At 38.3% G+C, this 21675-nt stretch overlaps 1 protein-coding gene across 1 annotated transcript in view; it reads right to left on the bottom strand.

Moving 5' to 3' along the window:
- Positions 1–21267, bottom strand: part of abca4b (ATP-binding cassette, sub-family A (ABC1), member 4b) — a 34930-nt gene extending 13663 nt beyond the window's left edge. Inside the window, 19 exon segments of the mRNA XM_057334147.1 lie at positions 624–836; positions 935–1027; positions 1164–1368; positions 1515–1736; positions 2510–2732; positions 2970–3146; positions 4509–4714; positions 9156–9353; positions 10409–10525; positions 11487–11626; positions 11908–12148; positions 13674–13763; positions 15700–15897; positions 16421–16548; positions 17490–17629; positions 17872–18013; positions 19786–19879; positions 20278–20379; positions 21155–21267. Coding sequence (XP_057190130.1) covers positions 624–836; positions 935–1027; positions 1164–1368; positions 1515–1736; positions 2510–2732; positions 2970–3146; positions 4509–4714; positions 9156–9353; positions 10409–10525; positions 11487–11626; positions 11908–12148; positions 13674–13763; positions 15700–15897; positions 16421–16548; positions 17490–17629; positions 17872–18013; positions 19786–19879; positions 20278–20343 — 2893 coding nt within the window. The 5' untranslated portion in view covers positions 20344–20379; positions 21155–21267.
- Between the last annotated feature and the right edge of the window lie 408 nt (positions 21268–21675).

Raw genomic sequence — 21675 nt, 5'->3', positions numbered from 1 at the left:
AATGGTTTGTAAATCGTAACAATTAGAAAAACCAGCAAACCAGAGATAGTTCACCCCAAAATTAAGATTCTTCAGTCTCCATTTACTCACCTAAATTACTATTACAAAATTAAATTACTAAATTACAAATTACTAAATTGTTCCAAACCTGGGAGTGTTAGCTATTTTTAGTTCTGGGACATCATTGACCACAAAATGGTGGTCAAAGTTGCCCCAAAACTGTTTGCTTTCCTAAATTCTTCAAAAAATCTTATTTTGTGTTCAACAGAAAAAAAATTCCACTTGGTAGTCGATGTCCCGGAAATGTCAGTTGCTAACATTCTTCCAAATATCTTTCAACAGAACAAAGAACTCAATACAGGTTTGGAACAACTTGAGGGAGTAAATGAAGTAAAGTAAATGGTGACAGAATTTTCATTTTTGGGTGAACTATCCCTTTAAGGGTGGGGCTAAAAGAAGTGGCTCCCTTTTAGTTCATACATTTGAAATAGAACTGGAATGACAAAACTTTACTTAAGAATGTACTGAACTGCAATTCAAAGAAATTCAAAGCAGTCACATAAACATAACAAAGGAATTTAACTAGCCTAGCATGAGACAAAACAATGAACACAGATTCTTACCGGTCTGCACAGGCTGTGTCTCCTCCTGCTCAATCTCTCCCTCATCCTGCATCTTTAGCTGCTCCTCGCGCTCCCTCTCCTTCCTCTCTCTTTTCTCCCTGTGCTTGCATTGCTTACTGCTGGAACCGTTGCATTCTCTCGGCTCCGGGGAACTACCAACATACTCCATGTGCTCCTGCTTCTCCGTGTTATCTACAAGAGGTTCCTCAGGCCCTACAGAGAAACATTTTGTTCTCAAAATGAATGTAATGTACCATGTAGTAAACCCAGAAATAAAGTCAGATGCCTATACAATGCAAGTTTAAACAAACCTGGATCAGGCTTCTCTGATGGTGGGGGTGTCAGCTTTAGCCAGTACGAGGGCTGCAGCGGGAAGTAAAATGGCCGACCGATGCCATACTGGCCTGAAATGCAAGAAATATGATAGAAATAAATTATATTATACTTTTGCATTCAAAAGCATGTTCTCTGTTAGTTATTAAACAATTAAAACATAGTTAACACACTGAGCAGAATTACAGTATAATGAAAGAACCTGACCTGGAAAAACATTGTCGAGATACCAAGCCAAGACAGCATAGAGAACTGCATCTAATAGCATCATGCGTATAGAGGTAAAAAAGGAGTACTCATCGCCCTCGAGTGGGCTTGTGCGAATATTGTCCCACTGCAGACCCAGGCCTTGCTCCTCATAGCGGGACAGATACTCTGTGCCAAAGCCAAAGGCCACTGGACACAGCAAGCTCTGGAAGACAGTATGCAGACATGTAAGATTCTAAACACTTTAATATTCTGACAACTTAAATGCATTGACTGAACTCTGTTGGTTTATACTGCCATTTGACAAAATCACAGGTTCGGTGAGTTCAAAAACCAAAAGGTAGAACTCACCACGGCTAACTTCATGTCTTTGGTAATGCGGTCCTGCCAGGCAAAGCAGAAAATGTGAGGAAGGTAAAGAGTGAAGTAAATGATGCCACTGCAAGCCGCAGCCAGGTTGGCTTTGTTGAAGAACACGCTCATGAGAAAACACTGCATGATAGTGGCCACAGTGAATGTGAGGAGGAACAGGAAGAGGATGATGGGATTGCTGTAATTCAGCACTTTTCCAGCCTGAGGAAAATAAGCAAAATTACCGATTTATCAGGATAGATACAGTTGTTCTTTGGTGTTATGAAAACTCATGATGTTGACTCATGGGCCAGCCAAGAAAGTTCATAAATCATGGATACAACGTGGAATGTATTTTTAAAATAGTGGTTCAAACAATTCATCCAAAAAAATAAAATTGCGTCATCATTTATTAACCCTCACCCTTTCTAAAACTTTACATGACTCTTTCGTCTGTGGAACACACACACAAAAAAAAATATTTAGAGAAATGTTCCATTCAAATGGAAGTCAATGGGGGCCAAAATTGTTTAATTACCAACATTCTTCCAAATATAAGCTGTGCTCTGCAAAAGATAAAAAGTCAAGCAGGTATGGAATGACATGAGAGTGAGTTAATAATGAGAGAAGTTTTATTTTGGGTGAACTATCCCGTTAACTTTACTTGAAGACACTGTCATGTTTTGTTCTATCTACCTGTATATTATAAAAACACAAAATCATATCTCAAACATAACTTTTGAAACCAATGTGAAGTTAAAAAAGTTGCTACACTAAGACATTTGTTCGCATGAACATAGTGATAGTTGTTGTAGTCATATTGTAGCAACTTAATAACATTTTTTATAGGCTGATTTAGCATTGGACTTTGTGACAGATAAAAGAGTGAGAAAAAGAAAGACAGAGTAGTAACAACATACACCCAGCAGATGTCACAATAAAACACTGACATCCATGATAAACAAGGTTTCAAAGCAGGCACATTTTCTCCTCACCATGATCATTCCCGTGAGCAGAACAGTGCTGGTGGCCATAATGAGGAAACTGTCAATGAACCAGGTGTACCAGATGACTCCATTAGATACGCCCATAGCTTTTAGAGTCTCCTTCAGTCTCATCTCCTTCTCCAGCACAATGCTCTTCACCACCATAGACACAGAATAGATCCAGGCCAGCACCATGAAGATGGGGAAACAGTTGTTTAAGGTGAGCATAAACCTTGATCAAACAAAAATCAAACAGGTTCCATTAAACACTGGGATACGTAAATGTGATTGAACTTTTATGTTTTTTCATCACATTCACACACACACACACACACACAAAAACACACAAGCAAAATCAGAATCTGGCATCATAGAAAAATTGAGCTGAGTAAGGAAGGATTTTAGTCTTTAGCAGGTGAAGTTATCTGAGGTAATCTGAAATTTGCCATTAAACTTCATCCTCACTCACATGTCATCCACATAGCAGGGGTAGGGCATCTGCTGCAGATAAACACCCAAAGGCCAGTCATGACCTGTCTGTAACTTGAGGATACCATGTTCAATCATATCCTGCAGGTAGGCAAAACCTCCCCAGATGTAGCGAAGGTCCTCCACAGGGTCTGCCCTGGGACCAGGGTCCCAGTATCTGAGAGAAAAACAAAGAATGCAAGCTTATTACAAGTTTGTAGGTTTAGGCAATAACTTGTTTAATATCTTAGCCGAGCAATCATTTGCAGACACCACTTGTTTTAACTGTGTTTTAATTTTATTTTTACATGTGTTGTGGTCATTCCATTCAGGTGTCTGCTGAATTTAAACAGAAACAAACCTCAGAAATGATAAAGTCATCCAACAGCAATGTGAAAGACTTAGAGGTTTATTCCATCATATGTTCATTTTTGAACTGATCCTAAAGTACATGTAAAATAGGCCTATTAGTTTTATTTTGTGTATGAACTTGTTTTCTTAGTAGTATTTGAGATCTAAAAACATTGAATCTTTTTGTTGTTTTGACTACTTTTTTGGTAATAAATGCAAATAAACGATATTTTCATAGAACTTGGGAGAAAGGTTGTCTTCACAGAATGAAACAAAATTGACCATTTTCCTTAAACCCATGGCTATAAATTATAAATTCAGAAAAACTATTCTCTTTTTTCCTGCAACTTTATTTTGTAATCAAATGAAATTTCACCTAAAAAAGTGTAGTTTAAGGGTTCAAATATTTTGGGGGACCACTGCACTTTATTTACTCAGCTTTGGTTGAATTTTCATAGTACTACGCTTAAATGAATTAAATTAACATTGATCCATAAATCACGATTTGTAATTTAATTCACACTCTTTGTTTATGCTGGCTGCGCGTTGCATTATGCCCACATGGTGACACACAATGAACCCACAGGCCCACAGTGTCATTCAATCTCTGACTATTTGTCTCAATACACTGAGATCTGACCAGTCTAACACCTGCAGGCATGTTTAGTGTTTCTAATGGTGCAAATAAGTGGTGTCACTTTTCACACAAATGAAGCACATACGATTGTGCTGCTCTGTCTCTTATGACACAATAACAATAGTGTGTTGGGTCACAATACCTTAAACAAACAATTATAAGAAGATCTTTCATTCTCATCTTACACAATCACCTGTTATATAAAATCTGTATCTAAACATGTACTGTAAAAGGCTGAGATGAAAGCCTAAATATAATGTTCCTTTAATGTTCCTCGGCCCTAAGCACAATGGAGAAGAAATCTGATTAAACATTATAAATAGCTTTCAACCTTCCCTGGAGCCGTAAAATCTCATTATTCCATAGAGAGACTATTTTAATTATGCTTTACCATGATCCAGCATAAATGTCTGATGGGTGAAAAGGTTCATTCAGCTCTATATTCAACCTTACATTATTACACTATTTAAGACTTAAAGACCTTATTAGTTGAGGTAAACAATGACACAGCAATGATCACACAAGGAGCCACTTATTGATGCTGTGATTCACCTGTCTTTGATTTTATTGGTACGTTCAACGGCATCAATGTCCATTCGGATCTTGAACTTGACGTGGCGCGGCAGGTCTGTGGTCCAGGGGTATATGTCCATGAAGACCAGGCCTGCCCAGAACTTATTCTCCTCCAGCAAGTGGAGAGCTTGATGGGTCATCAAGTTTTCATCCATGTGACCCACAAACTTATCCAGGCTTATACACTGATGAGATAAAGGGATAGTGTCAGTGTAAGGAAATAAGACACAATATAGAACATGAATGTGTATAACGCAAGTAAATTATGGATTACCTCAGGGATCGGTTTTAGGACCCTTGCTATTCTCCATATACATGCTGCCCCTTGGCAACATTATTAGAAAACATGGAATTAGCTTCCACTGTTATGCAGATGATACTCAGCTATATACAGTATCTTATCAAGACCAGATGATTCCTTCCAGCTATCCAAATTGGCAGAGTGCATCGAAGATAAAAAATATTGGATGACTAGTAATTTCCTTCTTTTAAATTCGAATAAAACAGAAATATTACTTATCGGACCAGAGACACATAAAAAGAATATTTCGGATTATAACCTGCAAATTGAAGGCTGTCTGTTACTCCAACAAATGCAGTTAAAGACCTAGGCGTTATATTAGACAGCAACCTGTCATTTAAAAATCACATCTCAAATGTGACACAAACAGCCTTCTTCCACCTTAGAAATGTTGCCAAATTACAAAATATTCTATGTGTTGCTGAGGCAGAGAAGCTTATTCATGCATTTGTGACCTCAAGACTTGACTACTGTAATGCACTGCTTAGTGGTTGTCCTGCAGCATCAATAAACAAACTACAGTTAGTTCAGAATGCAGCTGCCAGAGTTCTAACCAGGTCCAGAACATACGATCACATAACCCCAATGTTATCATCCCTTCACTGGTTACCCATTAAGTATCGTATTGACTTTAAAGTTATTTAATTACTTATAAAGCCTTAAACGGTTTAGCACCTACCTACATAACAGAGCTTCTACCACACTACAACCCATCACGCTCTCTAAGATCTCAAAACTCTGGACTTTTGATAACACCTAGAATAACTAAATCCACCAAAGGGGGTAGAGCTTTCTCATACGTAGCACCTAAACTCTGGAATAGCCTTCCCGATACTATTCGAGGGTCAGACACACTCTCCCAATTTAAATCTAGATTAAAGACACATCTTTTCAGCAAAGCATTCACTTAATGCATAATATGCTAAATAAACCACCGGGAGACTGCATTTATTAGATATTATTTACTAGAATGATCTTGCTTGTTATATAAACACCATGATCTGTTCTCTGTTTTACCTTTTTGTGTTTTTCTTACAACGCAATGCACACTGTGAAAAGCGCTATATAAATAAAATTGAATTGAATTGTATACAGGTAAGGCTTGTGAGAGTCAAATTCAAAGGTGCCTTGTGATTTTTTGGAGGATTTATTGACAGAAATGCAATATAATATACATAACTATGTCTTAAGAGGTGTATTACATAACGAAACGTTATGTTTTTAATATCTTAGAATGAGCGATTTCTATCTACATACACCGCGGGTCCCCTTACATTCGTCATGTTGTTTCTACAGTAGCCCTAAACGGACAAAATGCTCTAAAGAAGCTCGTTTCATAAATACGTTATCTCCTTCAGCAAAGAAGCGAAAACTGATGACATCTTTGAATGCAATTAACCTCATCGCTACATGCCGTAAAAACCTCTCATTATTATATTAATTTATTATTAACACTGCAGAGTGTCATATGATTTTTTCAAATCTTAACACTATTACTATGCACAATAGAAACAGTGATGCCGGCTTAGGCACAAATGCACATGGGCAATTCCAACGTTATGGACGTGACATTTTGCGTTATGGACGTGACATAAAAATGCTCAGAGAATGAATTTGTTACAAATATATTCAACCATCTGTTTATATTTTACTAAACCCTTGTTGAGAGTCTAAACATAAAAAAATGTCAGTCTATGAACAAATTTTCTATTTTAAAAAATGGAAATAAACACGCGTTATGGATGTGACAAAAAAAGGACGCGTTTTTTGGGAGACGACAAACTTTATAGGATTTCTGTGAAATAAAATGAACAATCCTGAAGCAATAGTACCCAATTAATGGAGAAGGGATCCCAGTCTTTATAGAACATGAAATACTTTGTAGTTATTTTATTTTATTTTCATGTGTGCATTTATGAGGAATATGTAGCGTTATGGATGTGACAATCCTGAAAATGACACTTACCTGACTTTGCGAAATCATGCACTAAAAATGAAACAAATGCTTTACAATTTTGAAGAGAGATGTCACATGGGTATTTGAACCACCAAATGTTAATATCTGTGCTGTTACCAAAGTAAAAACTGCTGGTAAAAACTTAATTTTTTCATGGTAAGGTTGACATTTTCACGGAATTGCCCACATGCCAATGGGTGTTTGCTAAGAAAGTCTCCATACAGTGGGCCTCTCGTTCTAAAAGCTCTCCACTGACATGGAAAATCACAGAGCCTGTGTTGGCCCTTCACTAGAGATTGTCCAGACAATAGCTGAGTGAAAACGTCACCACACTACAGCCGAGAGGCCTCCATGTGCACCATATCTAATAGAGTCATTGACAATACTGTATACTGCCACCAGAGGTCTGAATACACAAGAGAATTGAAAGACTCAATGGGACCCCCCATAGAACTATTACGTTCTCTTGGGGCACTACTACACATGTTCTTCACAGGCAATACATTTGAGATCATCTCAACAAAACCACCAAAATAAGAAAAATCTTAAACCGACAGAAATATTTCTTTATAAGGGTGCAGCACTTCACAATAACATCTAAAGTTTCAGTCAGGCTTAGTGATGACATCTATAGCTAATAGGCTAAACGGACTGGATTTGTTTGTGAAGCACGTAGCCTCGCAGCTCTGATCCAGACAAAGGGGGGCTGCGCCACTTTATGATAGCCGTCTCCCACCATCACCATTCCACTCAAATCAAGATGCGGGCCTCCGGCTTACGAAAAGGTCCAGGTGGTGAGGTAACACCGTACCAGAGAGAAGCTAAGCGATTTGCCCCCTCATTCATCAATGAAGCCCCCCGCCGCAAAAACAACACAGCGCTGGCAAAGGGTGTTTTCTCCCACCCACACCCCTCTTAATCACAATCATACAAAAGAGGGGCCTGCATGCTGTTGACAGCTTGCTTGTTCTTCTCCCTTTCACCCATCTGGCCCGGTGGGCTCTGTATAGCTGTGCTAAGTGGTCATTCTCGTGGGGATGTGCTGAGAGCAATCAGCACTCTGCAGAATTAAAACTGTAGTGCTCAGAGCTAAAGAGTCTCTTTCTGTGGAGTGAGGAACAGACCAGTGCTGGTTTGAGGAGATACTTTACACACAGACATCAGCAGGCCTGGACTGAGATAACTAGCTGCTCAGGTTAAATAAAACAAAGCATGAAATCATTCCCAGCTCCTAATATATATCCACTGATCCAAAGTTGAAATATTATTATAGGTTATATCTCTGAAGCAAGAATGACATGTGTCACCACTTAATGAAAGTAATGCTTTGTATAGACCACTTTGCGAGATGTAAACACTGGTCCACCAGCACTTCGGGTTCATTTTTATTTGATTTTTTAAATCTTACATATATAATTCAGTCTTGAAGGTATTAGTTTAACATTTTGATTCAGTAATAGATGTTCTGTTGGTTGAATTCTGTTCAGATGTTTGTGCAGTGTTAAGAAGTTCTGCTGGACCAGGGTTGTTTACGTTTTCCAAAGTGGTCTATAATAGTCACAGATATATAACGCTATAATAATTACAATGAGCTTTCTGATGTGAAATATATTTTTAATTCAGACATTTTTCGACAAATTATTTATCGATAAATGTCTGTTTTTTTTTCTCTGTATCTTTATTATATATTTTTAACTGATCATTTATTGTAGCTTCTGTAGCAAACACTGATGGCAACATAAGCAGAATTATGTACACTTATGTGTCATTATAAAAAGGCACTTTATGTGCTCTTTTTAAAATCTACATCTGTGAAGGTTGTTGTTGCTATGGCAACATGAATGATGATTGAACATCAGAGGTAAACACAAGCTGCATCCGAAATTGCATACTGTGCGTATGCTGATTTAAATTAAGTACCTACCTATCGACCGTTAAAACAGTACATTCTATATAGTATGAGTGTAAGTAGTATTTCGGACATACTGCATCCACCATGTTTTATTGACATGTGACCCGAATGCTCTTTGACCTATGACGTATTAACAACAGTCTGTACATAGGCGTTGTTAAAAGCATAATTAAGTCACGAGAAATTCATTTATCGGTACTTACATTTGAAAAACAGACATCTGCTATTTTTATTTGATTACTTTTTCGATTCAGCTTTTCGTGGCATTGTGGGATAGAATAGTGTCCATCCAATGCACACTTACAAATCTCGGCAGAGGCAGTACACCATCCGGGTATTTCTCATCTACTGTGTTTTGCATTCTGAGGTTTTGGACATACTATTCATGACTCATACTGATTTTCATCTAATATATAGTATGGAAGTAGGCAGTTTCGGAAGCAGGGATGGTCTCACCTCACTGTACTGGTTGATCGTTCGTACGGTTTCGTCAATGAGCCTGAAGACATCTCTCCAGTCAAAGTTATTCATGTTTATATATCTGTGCTCCTTTGGCGCATTGTGGAGGAAATAAAGAATGTCCTTTGTCGTGAATTCTGTGTCTTTAAGACGCCTGTCCAGGAAGTCCATCACTGTGGGGTTTCTGAGTGTGTCCTACAGTGGGGAGGAAAAAGAGCATGCGCATTTTGGTTATAAAAACGAACCCCATATTTTGGCGCACTGGAAAATATTTACACAAAATTCACACAATCGTGCACAATTTGTGAAACTTTCTTCTAAATAACTAGTTTGGTGATTGCAGTAACTCTAGTGAAGTCACATAATAATGCTACATCATACAGTATATGTTTACGTTACAATTATTACACTGCCTGTACGGTAAAATGACAAAATGGCACATTTGTTTGTTAAAGGAGAACTCTGCAGAAAAAAATCAGCCATAATTTCTCACCCTCAAGTCGTTTGACAAGCTAAGACATCCGTTTGATGAGGTTCAGGAGCTTTCTGACTATGGGCGGGGGCCAGGAAGCTCCCGAACCTCATCAAAACTATCTTAATTTGCATTGCAAAGATGAACGGATGTCCTAGGCTTGTCCAACGACTTGAGGGTGAGTAATTCATGGTAGAATTTTCATTTTTCCGTGGAAAAATGCCTTCATTGCCTTCTAAAAGACGTTGTCTGTTCCAGCATGAGATCCATACAGAAATGGTCTTGGGTTTGGTGTGGAAGAATATAGCTCTGCATAAAACCTAACCCTGACCCCATTAAGCCCCTTTAGAATGAATTGGAACTCCCGGCCTCATCACCCATCACAAGTGTTTGACCTCACTGATGTTGATACTGTTGAATTAAACTGTTAAACTATAACATATACGGGTGTGGTGTTTGTTGTCATGCCATACAATACATTAGAAATCTAATAGTACACAATTGTATAATCATGTAACTAAATACACAAAGCTTGATCATATTTTGCTAATCTAGCATCTGACAAAGACTATTCGCAAAATAATCTCTGATAAATTCCATATCATGTGTGAATATACAGTACAGTATAATCCCACGGGGATCACAAGGTAACTGAAAGAGATCAATAAACTTGATGTATTCAGGAGATTGTTGACATTGTGTCATGTAAAGTAACAAAAAAAGGCAGGAGGCGTGCGTGCACGCGTGTGTGTTTGAGACATAAAGAAACAGGGTTTACCCGTATCATGTTCATCTGGACGCTGTTCTGAAAGAAATCCCAGAGCTGGGGTCCTACTTCTTCCCAGGCCCTCCCCATCTTCAGCAATCTTTCCAGCTCCTCAAATGTAGTGTTGGCCTAGAGAACACAAAAACAAGCACAATGCATGTGTTACCGAATGCAATATCTTTTGTTAAACAAGAATTAGGGCCATTCTGTAGCTTAAAAGGTCCATGCAATCATTTCTACACTTTATTTTTTAAGATAAGAGATCATAAGAGCTACTGGCAAGACTTTACAGTCCCATTTGTTAACATTAGTTAATGCATTAGCTAAATGAACAAAGGATAGTTCACCTAAAATAAAACATTCTGTCATCATTTATTCACCCTCGTGTCATATGAAAACCTGTATAACACTTTCATTTGTGAAACACAAAAGAAAACATTTTGAGAAAGGTCTCTGTTGTTTTGTGGAAGTCAATGGGGTCCAATGCTGTTTGGTTAATAGCGTTCCAAAAAGAATATTTTCTTTTGTGTTCCACAGAAGAAAGCAGTGCATACAGGTTTGGAATGACATGAGGATAAGTAAACAATCAAATAATTATCACCGAACATTAATATAAAGTGATATCTCTTCATGCCCGATGATTTAACATTTGAAATAATTTGAAACATGAAATACAGAAATGTCATCGCTGAAAGTCATCGCAACAAGAATCGGCTAAAAACACATCTCTTCCGTCAACATCTGACCCTTTTGTACAGTCTTCTACTTCTTTTCTATACTTTCTTATCCACCCCAAAAAAGATTTTTAGCTTCGTATACTGTGGTAGGCTAACTGAGACCAGTTGTACTGCACCTATGCATTGTTGTTCTTTTGTTGCACAAATGGCTTCTATTGTTTTCTCCTACTTTGGATAAAAGCGTCTGCTAAATAACAAAATGTAAATGTAAGTCACAGCTATATCAAGATCGTGTATGATTAATTTCCTTAAACTGTAACTGGAATGGCCTCACATGGACTGGCTGTATTATTACATTAGCAAAGGTTACATTTACTGCGCATGTGTTTAAGCAAGAGGATATTTATTCTTACACTCTTTAATATTTTTCTGACAGCAGGGGAGTCTGGCGTGTATAAGATCTTTCCCATCAGGAGAGGTTTCACTGAATTCCACACGATCTTCGTAACAGGGTTTGACTCCAGGTTCTGCATCAGTGCATTACAGAATGGGGCTGTGGTTGACAGAGTGAGAAGTTAGAGAATGCGTGTGTACGTGACCAAGAAGGGATATGTCTGATTCACCAAGTTTTGTTGTGGCCCTAACATATTATCACATTCTGAGAAGTTGATATGTCGTAGACACGACAAAACTAAGTAAACTGAACATATCCCTTCTGGTCAACATATTTGAGTAGAAAAAACAATAAAGTAAATGCGGCCCTCACATGCCAGATATTACAAATAACAGGTCAAATTATATGTCTCAGAAAAGATGGAATGAAAGTGCTCTTACTTGCAGTCTTGTCATATTTGTAGCTGTCATGTCCTCTGGAGCTGTTGATGCCTAAGAAAGCTTTGTAGTTGTTGTCCTCATACCAGTTAAAAGAGAAGACCCGGGTGCCTTCACCCTCGGGGTAACCGCAGAACAGATCTGACACAGTGGACATCAACTGGCTGAAGGATGAGGGGCCTCCTGGCTGGAGGATGGAGGACATCGCCCGCATCAAGTCTTTGGAGCTCTGCCTCTCTGCAAGCTGCGAAAGTGGTTGTTGTCCGAGTTTATTGCGTATGAATTAGACCGACCAAAAGCACACAAACGATTCATTTCATTTAAATTAATGCCACATTTAATGTCAAAATTGCATATGGTTTTGGTAGAGTACTTCTATGATGATTTATAGCAAGCAAGGTAGTGAATTATATTTGCTACAGGAATGCTTAGCATAAAGATAACGTTTTGGGAACCCGCAACTTTATCAAAGTTCAGTTCAATTTAATTATATTTATATAGAGCTTTTTACAACGTTGCATTGTTTCAAAGCAGCTTTACAGGAAAAACACAGAAAAAGCTAGACTACAATACAGTACATGCTATTGTAGAAAGAGTAAGACCATTCTAATAAAGCAATGTTAACAAAACCCTAAGCTAATCTAATATCAGCAGTCTCCCGGTGAGCAAGCCAACACAGCACAGTGGCGAGGAACCAAAACTCCAATGATGAATAAATGGAGGAAAAACCTTGGAAGAAACCAGTCCCAGCCGGGAGGGCCAGTTCTCCTCTGACATGTTACAGCTGCACTCAGCTGCACAGCTGCTTTTTTAATAAAAATCAAACCTATACATTATTTATAGAGCAAATTTCTTCGTCCCTCCAGTAAATGTGTGTTTGATCTACTGCTGTGTACAGGATTGGAGAGTGAGGTCATATTTTCAGCATACCGTTTCTCAAGAGAGTGCTTAACCACGAAAACAATATCATAAAAAAGGTATTTAAAAACATATTCTCATCTGATGTTATCTCTAATGTTAACACTGGGTTAAGGGATCTTATTCACACAGAATTCCTGGGAGGTGCAGATATCCTCTCATAGATGAAGATATTTTTCCAGATGCTACACTTGTATTCATCTCTAGGTTGAGGCTAGCAAACACTGCTCTTTATCAAAACATGAGGCCAGCAGGCTATCACGGTGAACGTGAGATCCAGCACTTTTTAACAGGTCATAAACTCGAAGTAAAACCAGGTCAAGATAACTAGGAGAAAACATTTTGATTTCCACAGAGGCTTTTATTATAAAGAATGAGTCATTGCTCAACTGCGGACGGCTTAATAAATAATTTTCCTTCTGAATTCCCCATACACACACACAGACCCACACACTCAGGGGAGATGGATGTAGTGATGGGTGATAGCATTAGTTGGCCAGGCTTTCTGTCACCCAAGCAAAGGGAAGGAATTCTGCTCCACCTACAGGATGTGAGCTCAGTGGAATGTCCTTTCAACATAGATGTGATCGCATGCATGCATGTATACACATTTATTGCGAAGTTGGTCATATAAGCACTTTTCACCTCATTAGCATACACAAAATGAGATATTTGTGACTTGTTCAACCTCATATGTACTATTACAATCACACAAGGATGTAACACACACTTTCCCAGCATCTCTCCTTGAGTTTGAGCTAAAGAGTGAAAGGGAAGTGAAGAGTTTCCTGGATGCTAAAATAAGGCTTTAGAATGAAGGAGAGGAACTGAACGCTCTCAGACAGTTTTACCTCCAGAAGCTTGTCAGATACTGCTGAAAGAACTTGTCCCCAGAAGTGCAGGTCTATCCCAGCTGAGTGTCTATCCAGCACCATGGGCAACTAAACAAATATGAAGACAAATAGACAGATACAGTACATTTACTAACAATTACAAATGTATATTTAATTAACATTTATCATACATATATATTATATTACCAAACAATTTACCAGTTACTGAATGTGTTCCCTGTTATTTTAGCCAGGGCGTAGAAGACATGCTCAAAACGTTTAATAATTTAACAATATTTTGACTCTTCATGATATCACAGAATTTGAGGAAAACTCACCTTATGATGTAAAAATAGTCAAATATAAAAATAAAAAATTCACACGCACATTTTTTATTGTGTAATGTAATTTCTTCTCTGCATTTGTATCATATACTCTTCTTGTAACCTAACCTTTTATCCGGATCTCACAGTAATTTGTAACAATGTTACGAGGTGGCAAATTCGTATCAATTCTTGTGATGTGAATTGAACAAAAACGTACGATTAAAAGAAAACTGCCATACGGAAGCCCCTTCCGTAACACCACCCCTAAAACTAATGTCACTGGTATGAAAACAAATCATACTAAAATGTATGAATGAGATCGTACAAATTAGTACGGTTTAGCCACCTCGTAAAATAGTTGCAAATTGCTGTGAGATTGTGTTGAACGTTTTCAGCATTTGGCAATTTCTGGATATCTGTGTTTTGACAAAAATGAAACAAGTGAATTATCATAGTCTAACTCATTTACTCTTTGTTTATTTAGTACTTATCATTTATTGATCTGTTGTTTATTCATTACGCTGTAATAAAAAATATGCTTTATGTTAATAAAGCACTGGGACTATACTATTGTGAAGCAAAAAAAGATAACGTATAGTGGATGCATGCGCCTGGCCTGAAGTTTACTTCCAGCCAGTGGTTGGTTATAATATAACAATTTATTTTGTTAATTTATATTAATTGATTTTAATATTTTCTATTTTAATTGTATTCAAGTAAATTAAAACGACAGTTTCTTTGCAGAGGTGTGCTGGAAGTTAAGTTTGGGCCACATAACGTTTATGTTGTTGCCGCTGAAACAGTCTATAATCCCTGCAAAAGTAAATCAGAAACTTCTGTTTAAAAACCAACATCATCGTGAGAAAAAGCAAATCTGCTCGATGATCAGCAAGTGCATTGAACCACCTGAGAGTGTATCCGATTTAATCTGATTAGTAAATAAGGCCAAGTAGTGTGTCATCATGTTAACACTACAATACCATCTGCTTCCACCTAAACCAGAGTGAAGCACTCAAAGCAGAAGACAGAAGAAACAGACAGGTGAACAATATATAGAGTCATATTGTAGTCGTCCTGAAATTGAACAACAGATAAATAGGTCTGGCCCAAAATCCAGATTCCTAGATTGGTAAAGTATGCACCACCAGCTAACATGTGCTGTGTGTTAAGAACACCTATTCTATAATTCTAAAGCATGTGACCCACTGCGCTGGGTTATCTTCTTTTTAAAGACCAGGTTAAAGCCACTTTTAACCATGGGTAAAGCAATGTTCTATATTAGGATGTTAGCACTGCTTTAATTTGCTTGTTGTATATTTCCAATATTAGGTACCATGTGAAATCATGAAAAAAACTAGATGCAACTAAAGTTCATACACTAGACCTTTAAACAAGTCCAGTTCACAATTATCAATAGAGGGTAGGGACGTGTCGTCAATTTACCACGTGAGCACGCCAGAGCGTGCCCCCGTAGGCTGCAAAATCACCATCGAGTCCAGCTGCTTGTAATTTCATCAAATAATTGCATGTGTGAGTCCCAGGTTCTTTGTTTCTCCTATTCTCCTCAGCCATTTTGCTGGGTGTTTTGCCACCCAGGGGAGCGTGTCCCAGGGATTGGGAAATCCCAAATCAAATCAGTTGTTAAACATGGTCACATCTTATGATCTACATCACAGTTCTCCATACATCAGAATAACAGAGGAAGTGTTATGACTGACCAGCTTAAAGAGCTTAAAGAAGTCAATGTTGGCGTAAAGCACGTCCTCGATGTCCTGTAGCCTCTGCTGGGAAAGAGCGCACATGGCATTCCGGACCCCGTACAGCCCTCTGCGGCTGGGGAAGATGATGAATCGCTCTAGAAGAGCCTGACTGCAGGCAATCTCCTTTAGAGTCAGATCCGGGACTCCATATGCAAACTGGACACACAGGAGAAAGAGCCAAATCAGAATAAAACCAGAACTTTCCGAATATGTGCATGCATAAACATTCTCAGATGTATAGATTCCTGACTCTTCAAACCTTGAAATTACTAAAGAAATGTTGTACTATTGTATTCCAGAATTCAAAGACAGGATTATGGATCTATATACATTACAATAAATGGTGTTGCAGAAACTCAGTTATAGGATCAAAGCAGGCCACTTAACGATTCTGTTGAGACAATGAAACTATGTCCATAAATTACACTATGTGTAGGGGGCCAACATGAAACAAAAGACTTACGTCATCAAGACAGTGACATAAAACCTCAGGAAGGGTTTTTAGTGCCAAGACAACACACCGTAAATCCACTACATTTTGCTCTATCTTTGAAAACATCTAGTTTGCCTTTTTTTGATTGAACAAATTCACATTAAAATCACATTTCTAAAAACGAATTCCTCAAAACAGAAGCAATTTATCTGTTTTTAGTAAAGCAGAAGTATTACTCCGGCTTACTTGCTCCACCCGCACTTCTGCATTTGTGAGATCATCTACAACAGCCTGTGAAAGTCCAGCGTCCCTCAGCAGGAATGATGTCAGAAGCTCATCGTCCTTGAGGATGTGCTCAACCTTTAGCCCTTTACCTAAAGGAGAAGAGGGAAAGAAACTGAATGACTTGAGATTTGGAGATTATTCTTAAATGTATTTATTCTTAAACTTTACAAACCATGTCTCCAACAGGTTTGAAAAAATACAATTGTCCCTACACCCTATGACCTATATACACATGAAATGAGACAAATTCATCCCAGACCTTCTTGAATGAAGCACTCTTAACAGCAAGCGTCTGCTGAACAACATGTATAATGACTTTGAAATGTATTCACGGTGAGAATGACAAAGTGGCTCAAAGGAACACTTGAGTACTGAATTCCTTTCTGACAGGATGTGTCAATCAACAGCAAATACAGTATCTAAGTTGCTCGAGCAGTTGCTGGTACAAATCATATATTTATGAAACTAAAATCATAAAACTAAACAGTACAAGGAAATAAAAGATGACAATGATTATTTAGAGTAAAGCATGTTTCTTTAAACTCTTTGTTTGTCCTGGAACAACATTTGTATCGACCAATCAGATTTCAGGATTTGTCTTATGGCTGAAGAAAGAATGTTGATTCCATATTGTACTGGTTCTTCAATCCCAAAATGGGATTACACAGAAGAATGAAAATCAAACCAGTTCTTACCAACCTATCCCATAATTTTCATAAAACTGTTTTTGCTTTACAAGAATGTTATTCAAGTACCAACAAAATATGTCGATCAAGGAAAACACATCCTGTCTGGCAAAATAACCAGATAAAAAAACACCTCACAGGAATATAACTCTGGATTGCACTCACTCTCCGAGTCAGTCATCGACTCGTGTAAAAGAACAGGAAAAGGGAAACGGGTATGGAAGTATAAGAGAGGAAATGCCCACTCCATCCATCCTTCAGATCCATTAAAAGAGATCCCATCAAGTTACTCTGAGGAAAGGGTTAGTGGGTCAGAGAGCAAAAAAATATTCCACCCTAAATACCTGCTACCAGTTCAGGATTGGTGCGCAGTGTCTCCATGAAGTCGCTCATGACGGAGACTTCTTGCCATAGACGACCTAGCTGATGGAGCTCTGTGTCATTGAACAGGAGCTCCTGAGAGTCTGCGTAGAAGCGTGCCAGTCTAAGAATGCAGACATTTAAGAAAAACTGTAGTTTACTGTATGATACACAACCCTACGCCATTTTTGGATGTAGCGCTCAGAAGTAAGACCAAATAAAATAACAATTTGAATTGAGAGGTATTAAACCTCCTGAAAAAATGGCAATAATGTAAACTTTTTCCTTCATAATTGAAATGTGTCCGAGCTTAATCTTTTAGATTATTATGATTTTATGGGCAATTCTGAATAGCGTTTAACTTACATAGAGTTATGGTAGTTGGAAACAACCCCAGCTGACTCTCCTCGAGTTTGGTGACGAAAACAAGGGTTATTAGCATTGCAGAAAATCCCTTGGATCCAAGGCAGGATTCCTGTAGAGGGCATAGCCTTGCTCGGAAAATGACCTGCATTTACAAACAAGATCAGCAAATTCTTAAACAGAAAGACAGACGGTAATGGATAATTTACAACTGGTGAAATGACGGGAATCGTCAAATTGTTTCAACATTCTGATTTAGATCTGTAACGCCGTGTCTACATTGGACGCGACCGGCGCGACGCAATATGACACGACAAAAGACGCAATTAGAACCCATTATAATTTTAAATGTTGTCCACACTGGATGCGGCGTGGCACGACAAATCTATTAAGAACAAGCAGGTTGTCATGTCGAGTCGCGCCTGTCGCGTCCGGTGTAGACACGGTGTTAGCCAATATACTTTATTAGGATAGGATAGATACTATCAGGAAGACCATCTAAAAGCCAAAACTATTGGTTTAAATCAATCAAGAAAATGTCCATATTTGACCCAACCATGGGCTGGAACAACCCATCCTTTTCTAATAGTGTAGAACTAAGGTATGGCAAGTGAACAGATACAATCCATATATAGGCCCAATCCCAATTCTACCCCTTACCCCTACACTTTCCCCTACCCCTCCGTTTGGCGCGTTCACGTGAAGGGGTAGTGGTGTCTCAATTCTCTTTTGGTTGGAGGGCTAGGGGTAAGGGTAAGGGCCAGATAGCCCTTCAAACGAAGATTGTTCGGGACCTCACTTCAAACGAAGGGCTAAGAGAAATTTCCAACATGGCCGCTCACTCGAGCAAGCAGACCCATAAATGTAAGTAATTTTTGCCATTAATAAGGATTTTTATGACAATTTTTCCTTTTATGTATGTTACATTCAATCTTGTGTTAGTACTTACTGTTGTAACCATTTTTATTGTAATAATATATTTGTCCATTGGGTGGCACTCTGAGTGAATTCACACGTATATAAGGGTGATGAGATGATGAGCCAGGTGGATTGGAGTAGGGAAGCACATAGTTTTTGACCGTATTGGGTCGTGCTTCAGGAGGTTAACAGGCTTTTTTATATTATGTGGACCCAAATGGAAAAGTAGCCAGTACCTACAAGGTATGGAATTTGTGGACTTTTTCGGTGAAAAATAAACAAACAAAATGATACCACAGGATGCAATTTAAAGCAATGTTTATTTACTGAAGCGCAATAAAGAGACTATGGCATTTAAATCCGATTGCCAAGACTTTAATGTTTACGCGTCAAATATTGCTCACTTCTATTACCAATACCAGCAGCAAAAAGAAAGTTGTGGTATTACACTTACGGTGATGTTGTTTTAACGTTTGCAAAAAATCGCTAATGTTTGCTAGCGGACATGATACTAGAAAATATATTTTTATGTCATATACCCGGTGCATCGGCACATGTCCTCTGACGTGACGAGCTAGCAACGACGTATATGATGACGTATAACAGTGTAGTAGTGGTGTCCCATTTCTTAGCGGAAAATTTGTAGGCGTTCCCCTTGCTACTTTGTTTCAAGAGGCAAGGGGAAGGGGCGAGGGGTAGGCGAAGGGGTAGAAAATAGAATTGGGATTGGGCCTTAATGTACAAAAAGCACACTTGAAACAGCTTGTGGACTGGAAATGCTATATTATTACAGTAAATTACATATCAATAAAAAATTATATGTTGTTTTTTGTCTATTTTTTTACTTTTTGTATATAGTGCATTATTGTTTGCACCATGTGTACACTTTCTTCTGCACTAAGCTCCTGTCGCCAAGTCAAATTCCTTGTGGGTGTTAACATACTTGGCAATAAAGCTCCTTCTGATTCTGATTCTAAACCACAAATATCAAATTCTTACATTCATGTTGGCGATACAAGGGATTGGCTCCTCGTAGCCACACTAGTCCACTGAATAAAATGACAGGCCACAGAATCTCTACCAGGAAGCGAATCTGTTCACACATGAAAAGAGAAACAAAGAACAAAGAAAAAGTCAGACTGACTGAAGTTTTTGGGGGGAAATGGGTATATCAGCAATGACTTTGCTATTCGGATGTTAAACAAATAACATCGGTTATATAATGTATCAGATTAAAGATACGATTTAGAAATAAAATTTATTGTACTTTGGTAGCAAAACAAACAGATCTCCTCGAGTGTTTTACAAGCCTCTACACCTTTTATCTTGGTTTTGTGTGCCATGTGAGTGTAATGCCTGTGCTTGAACTGAATTTCTGAGGTTTGTGTCATGTGATATAAACAAAGCACTCAAAATAGATGCTGTGTTGAGGCTTTGGAAAGTACAGCCCTTGATCATTGTTTTGCATCTCAGTGAATGGGCTAATGGTACCTTTTGTCTCTTGCGGAGTGTCCAGTTCTTCCAGAGGAGCAGACGGATCTGGCTGCTTGTGTTCATCGCTCCAGAACTTCACCCCGTGTAGGGGTCACCAAGCTGTGAAAGCACACACACCAACGCTAACAACCACATAACTGTCAAAGGCAAAACTGCTTTACGTACTGTATTTTTAGTGATTAGACATTGGCTGGAACGATGATCATGCGTTTCTAGCACTATTAGAGCTTTACATATGAGCCCAGGTCTATTTACCTCCACAATGACATACACATATGTGATACCAATCATTCACATATAGCCTATACTTCAAAAAGGAACGCTGTTATACAAGACGTCAATTTCAAACGTAGAAACTTTGAGTTAGTCGTGTACAATTAAGTCACACATGCGGAAAATGTAGGCCTAGCACTAAACCACAGAGCTATTTTCAGTCTACTAGAGAGACAAAAAGCCCAAAGGTACAGACGTGAGCTGTTATTATGTCTGTAAGGCATCTCGTTTTCCGCAGTAATCTTTTTACGCAAACACTAATTAAAGCTCTTTGAATTCAGGCTGACATACACGTTTAATCTTACAAAACCTAACATAGACAGACACACATAAACACTATTGTGTACCGTGTGTTCTTTAAGGTTATAACACATGCAATAAATTTGGAGTAGCCTATGGAATGACTAACAAACACATTATATGTTATATCTACAATCACAGCGGTTTTAAATTACTAGTAATACAGCTTCTAAATTTTACTGAAACAATTCGATAGCTATTTCACAAACTGTATTTTTGACAGCAAAAGTGCATTACTGTATGAACAAAGATGAATATCAGTATATCAGTTACAACTTTGTAATTAAGAGTTATAACTTACCTCAGTGCTGAAAAGGTTCGAATCCCTCAACATTTACATGATAAACTAAATATATTGCAGTCCATGATATTCATCATATACAGCCAAACTTGCTGCTCCAGACTAACTCGAGCGATTGAACTAATCTGATTGTGTTAATCCGCAGGGTTTACTTAGCCCTTAGCAAAGCCTTTCATTTTAAAGACTGTTACTGACCTCCTCATGCATATGTGCGGGACTGACAAGGCATTGTGGGATATTGATGGCATGTTGTATTGTTTACGTTGACATTAAAGGTTTGTGTTGCATCTTACATTTATATCTTATTCGTGCATCCATGTGCAGGATGAGTCAGGGCTGAGCAGTTCAGCGTTGAGGCTCAGGTGACGTGACTAATACGGGATGAGGAGAGACAGTCTGTCATTGAAGCAAACATACACATGCATGTAGGGAGTGATGTAGCCTTGTCCTACAATACAGCAGTACATCAACCTTGACATGAGTAATAATCATTGTTTTTACATTCACCAATTATAAGTATT

Source organism: Triplophysa rosa, linkage group LG5, assembly GCF_024868665.1.
Source record: "Triplophysa rosa linkage group LG5, Trosa_1v2, whole genome shotgun sequence".
Taxonomy (NCBI): domain Eukaryota; kingdom Metazoa; phylum Chordata; class Actinopteri; order Cypriniformes; family Nemacheilidae; genus Triplophysa; species Triplophysa rosa.
Note: the sequence above shows the minus strand (reverse complement) of the source record. Positions and strands in the feature narration are given on the sequence as shown.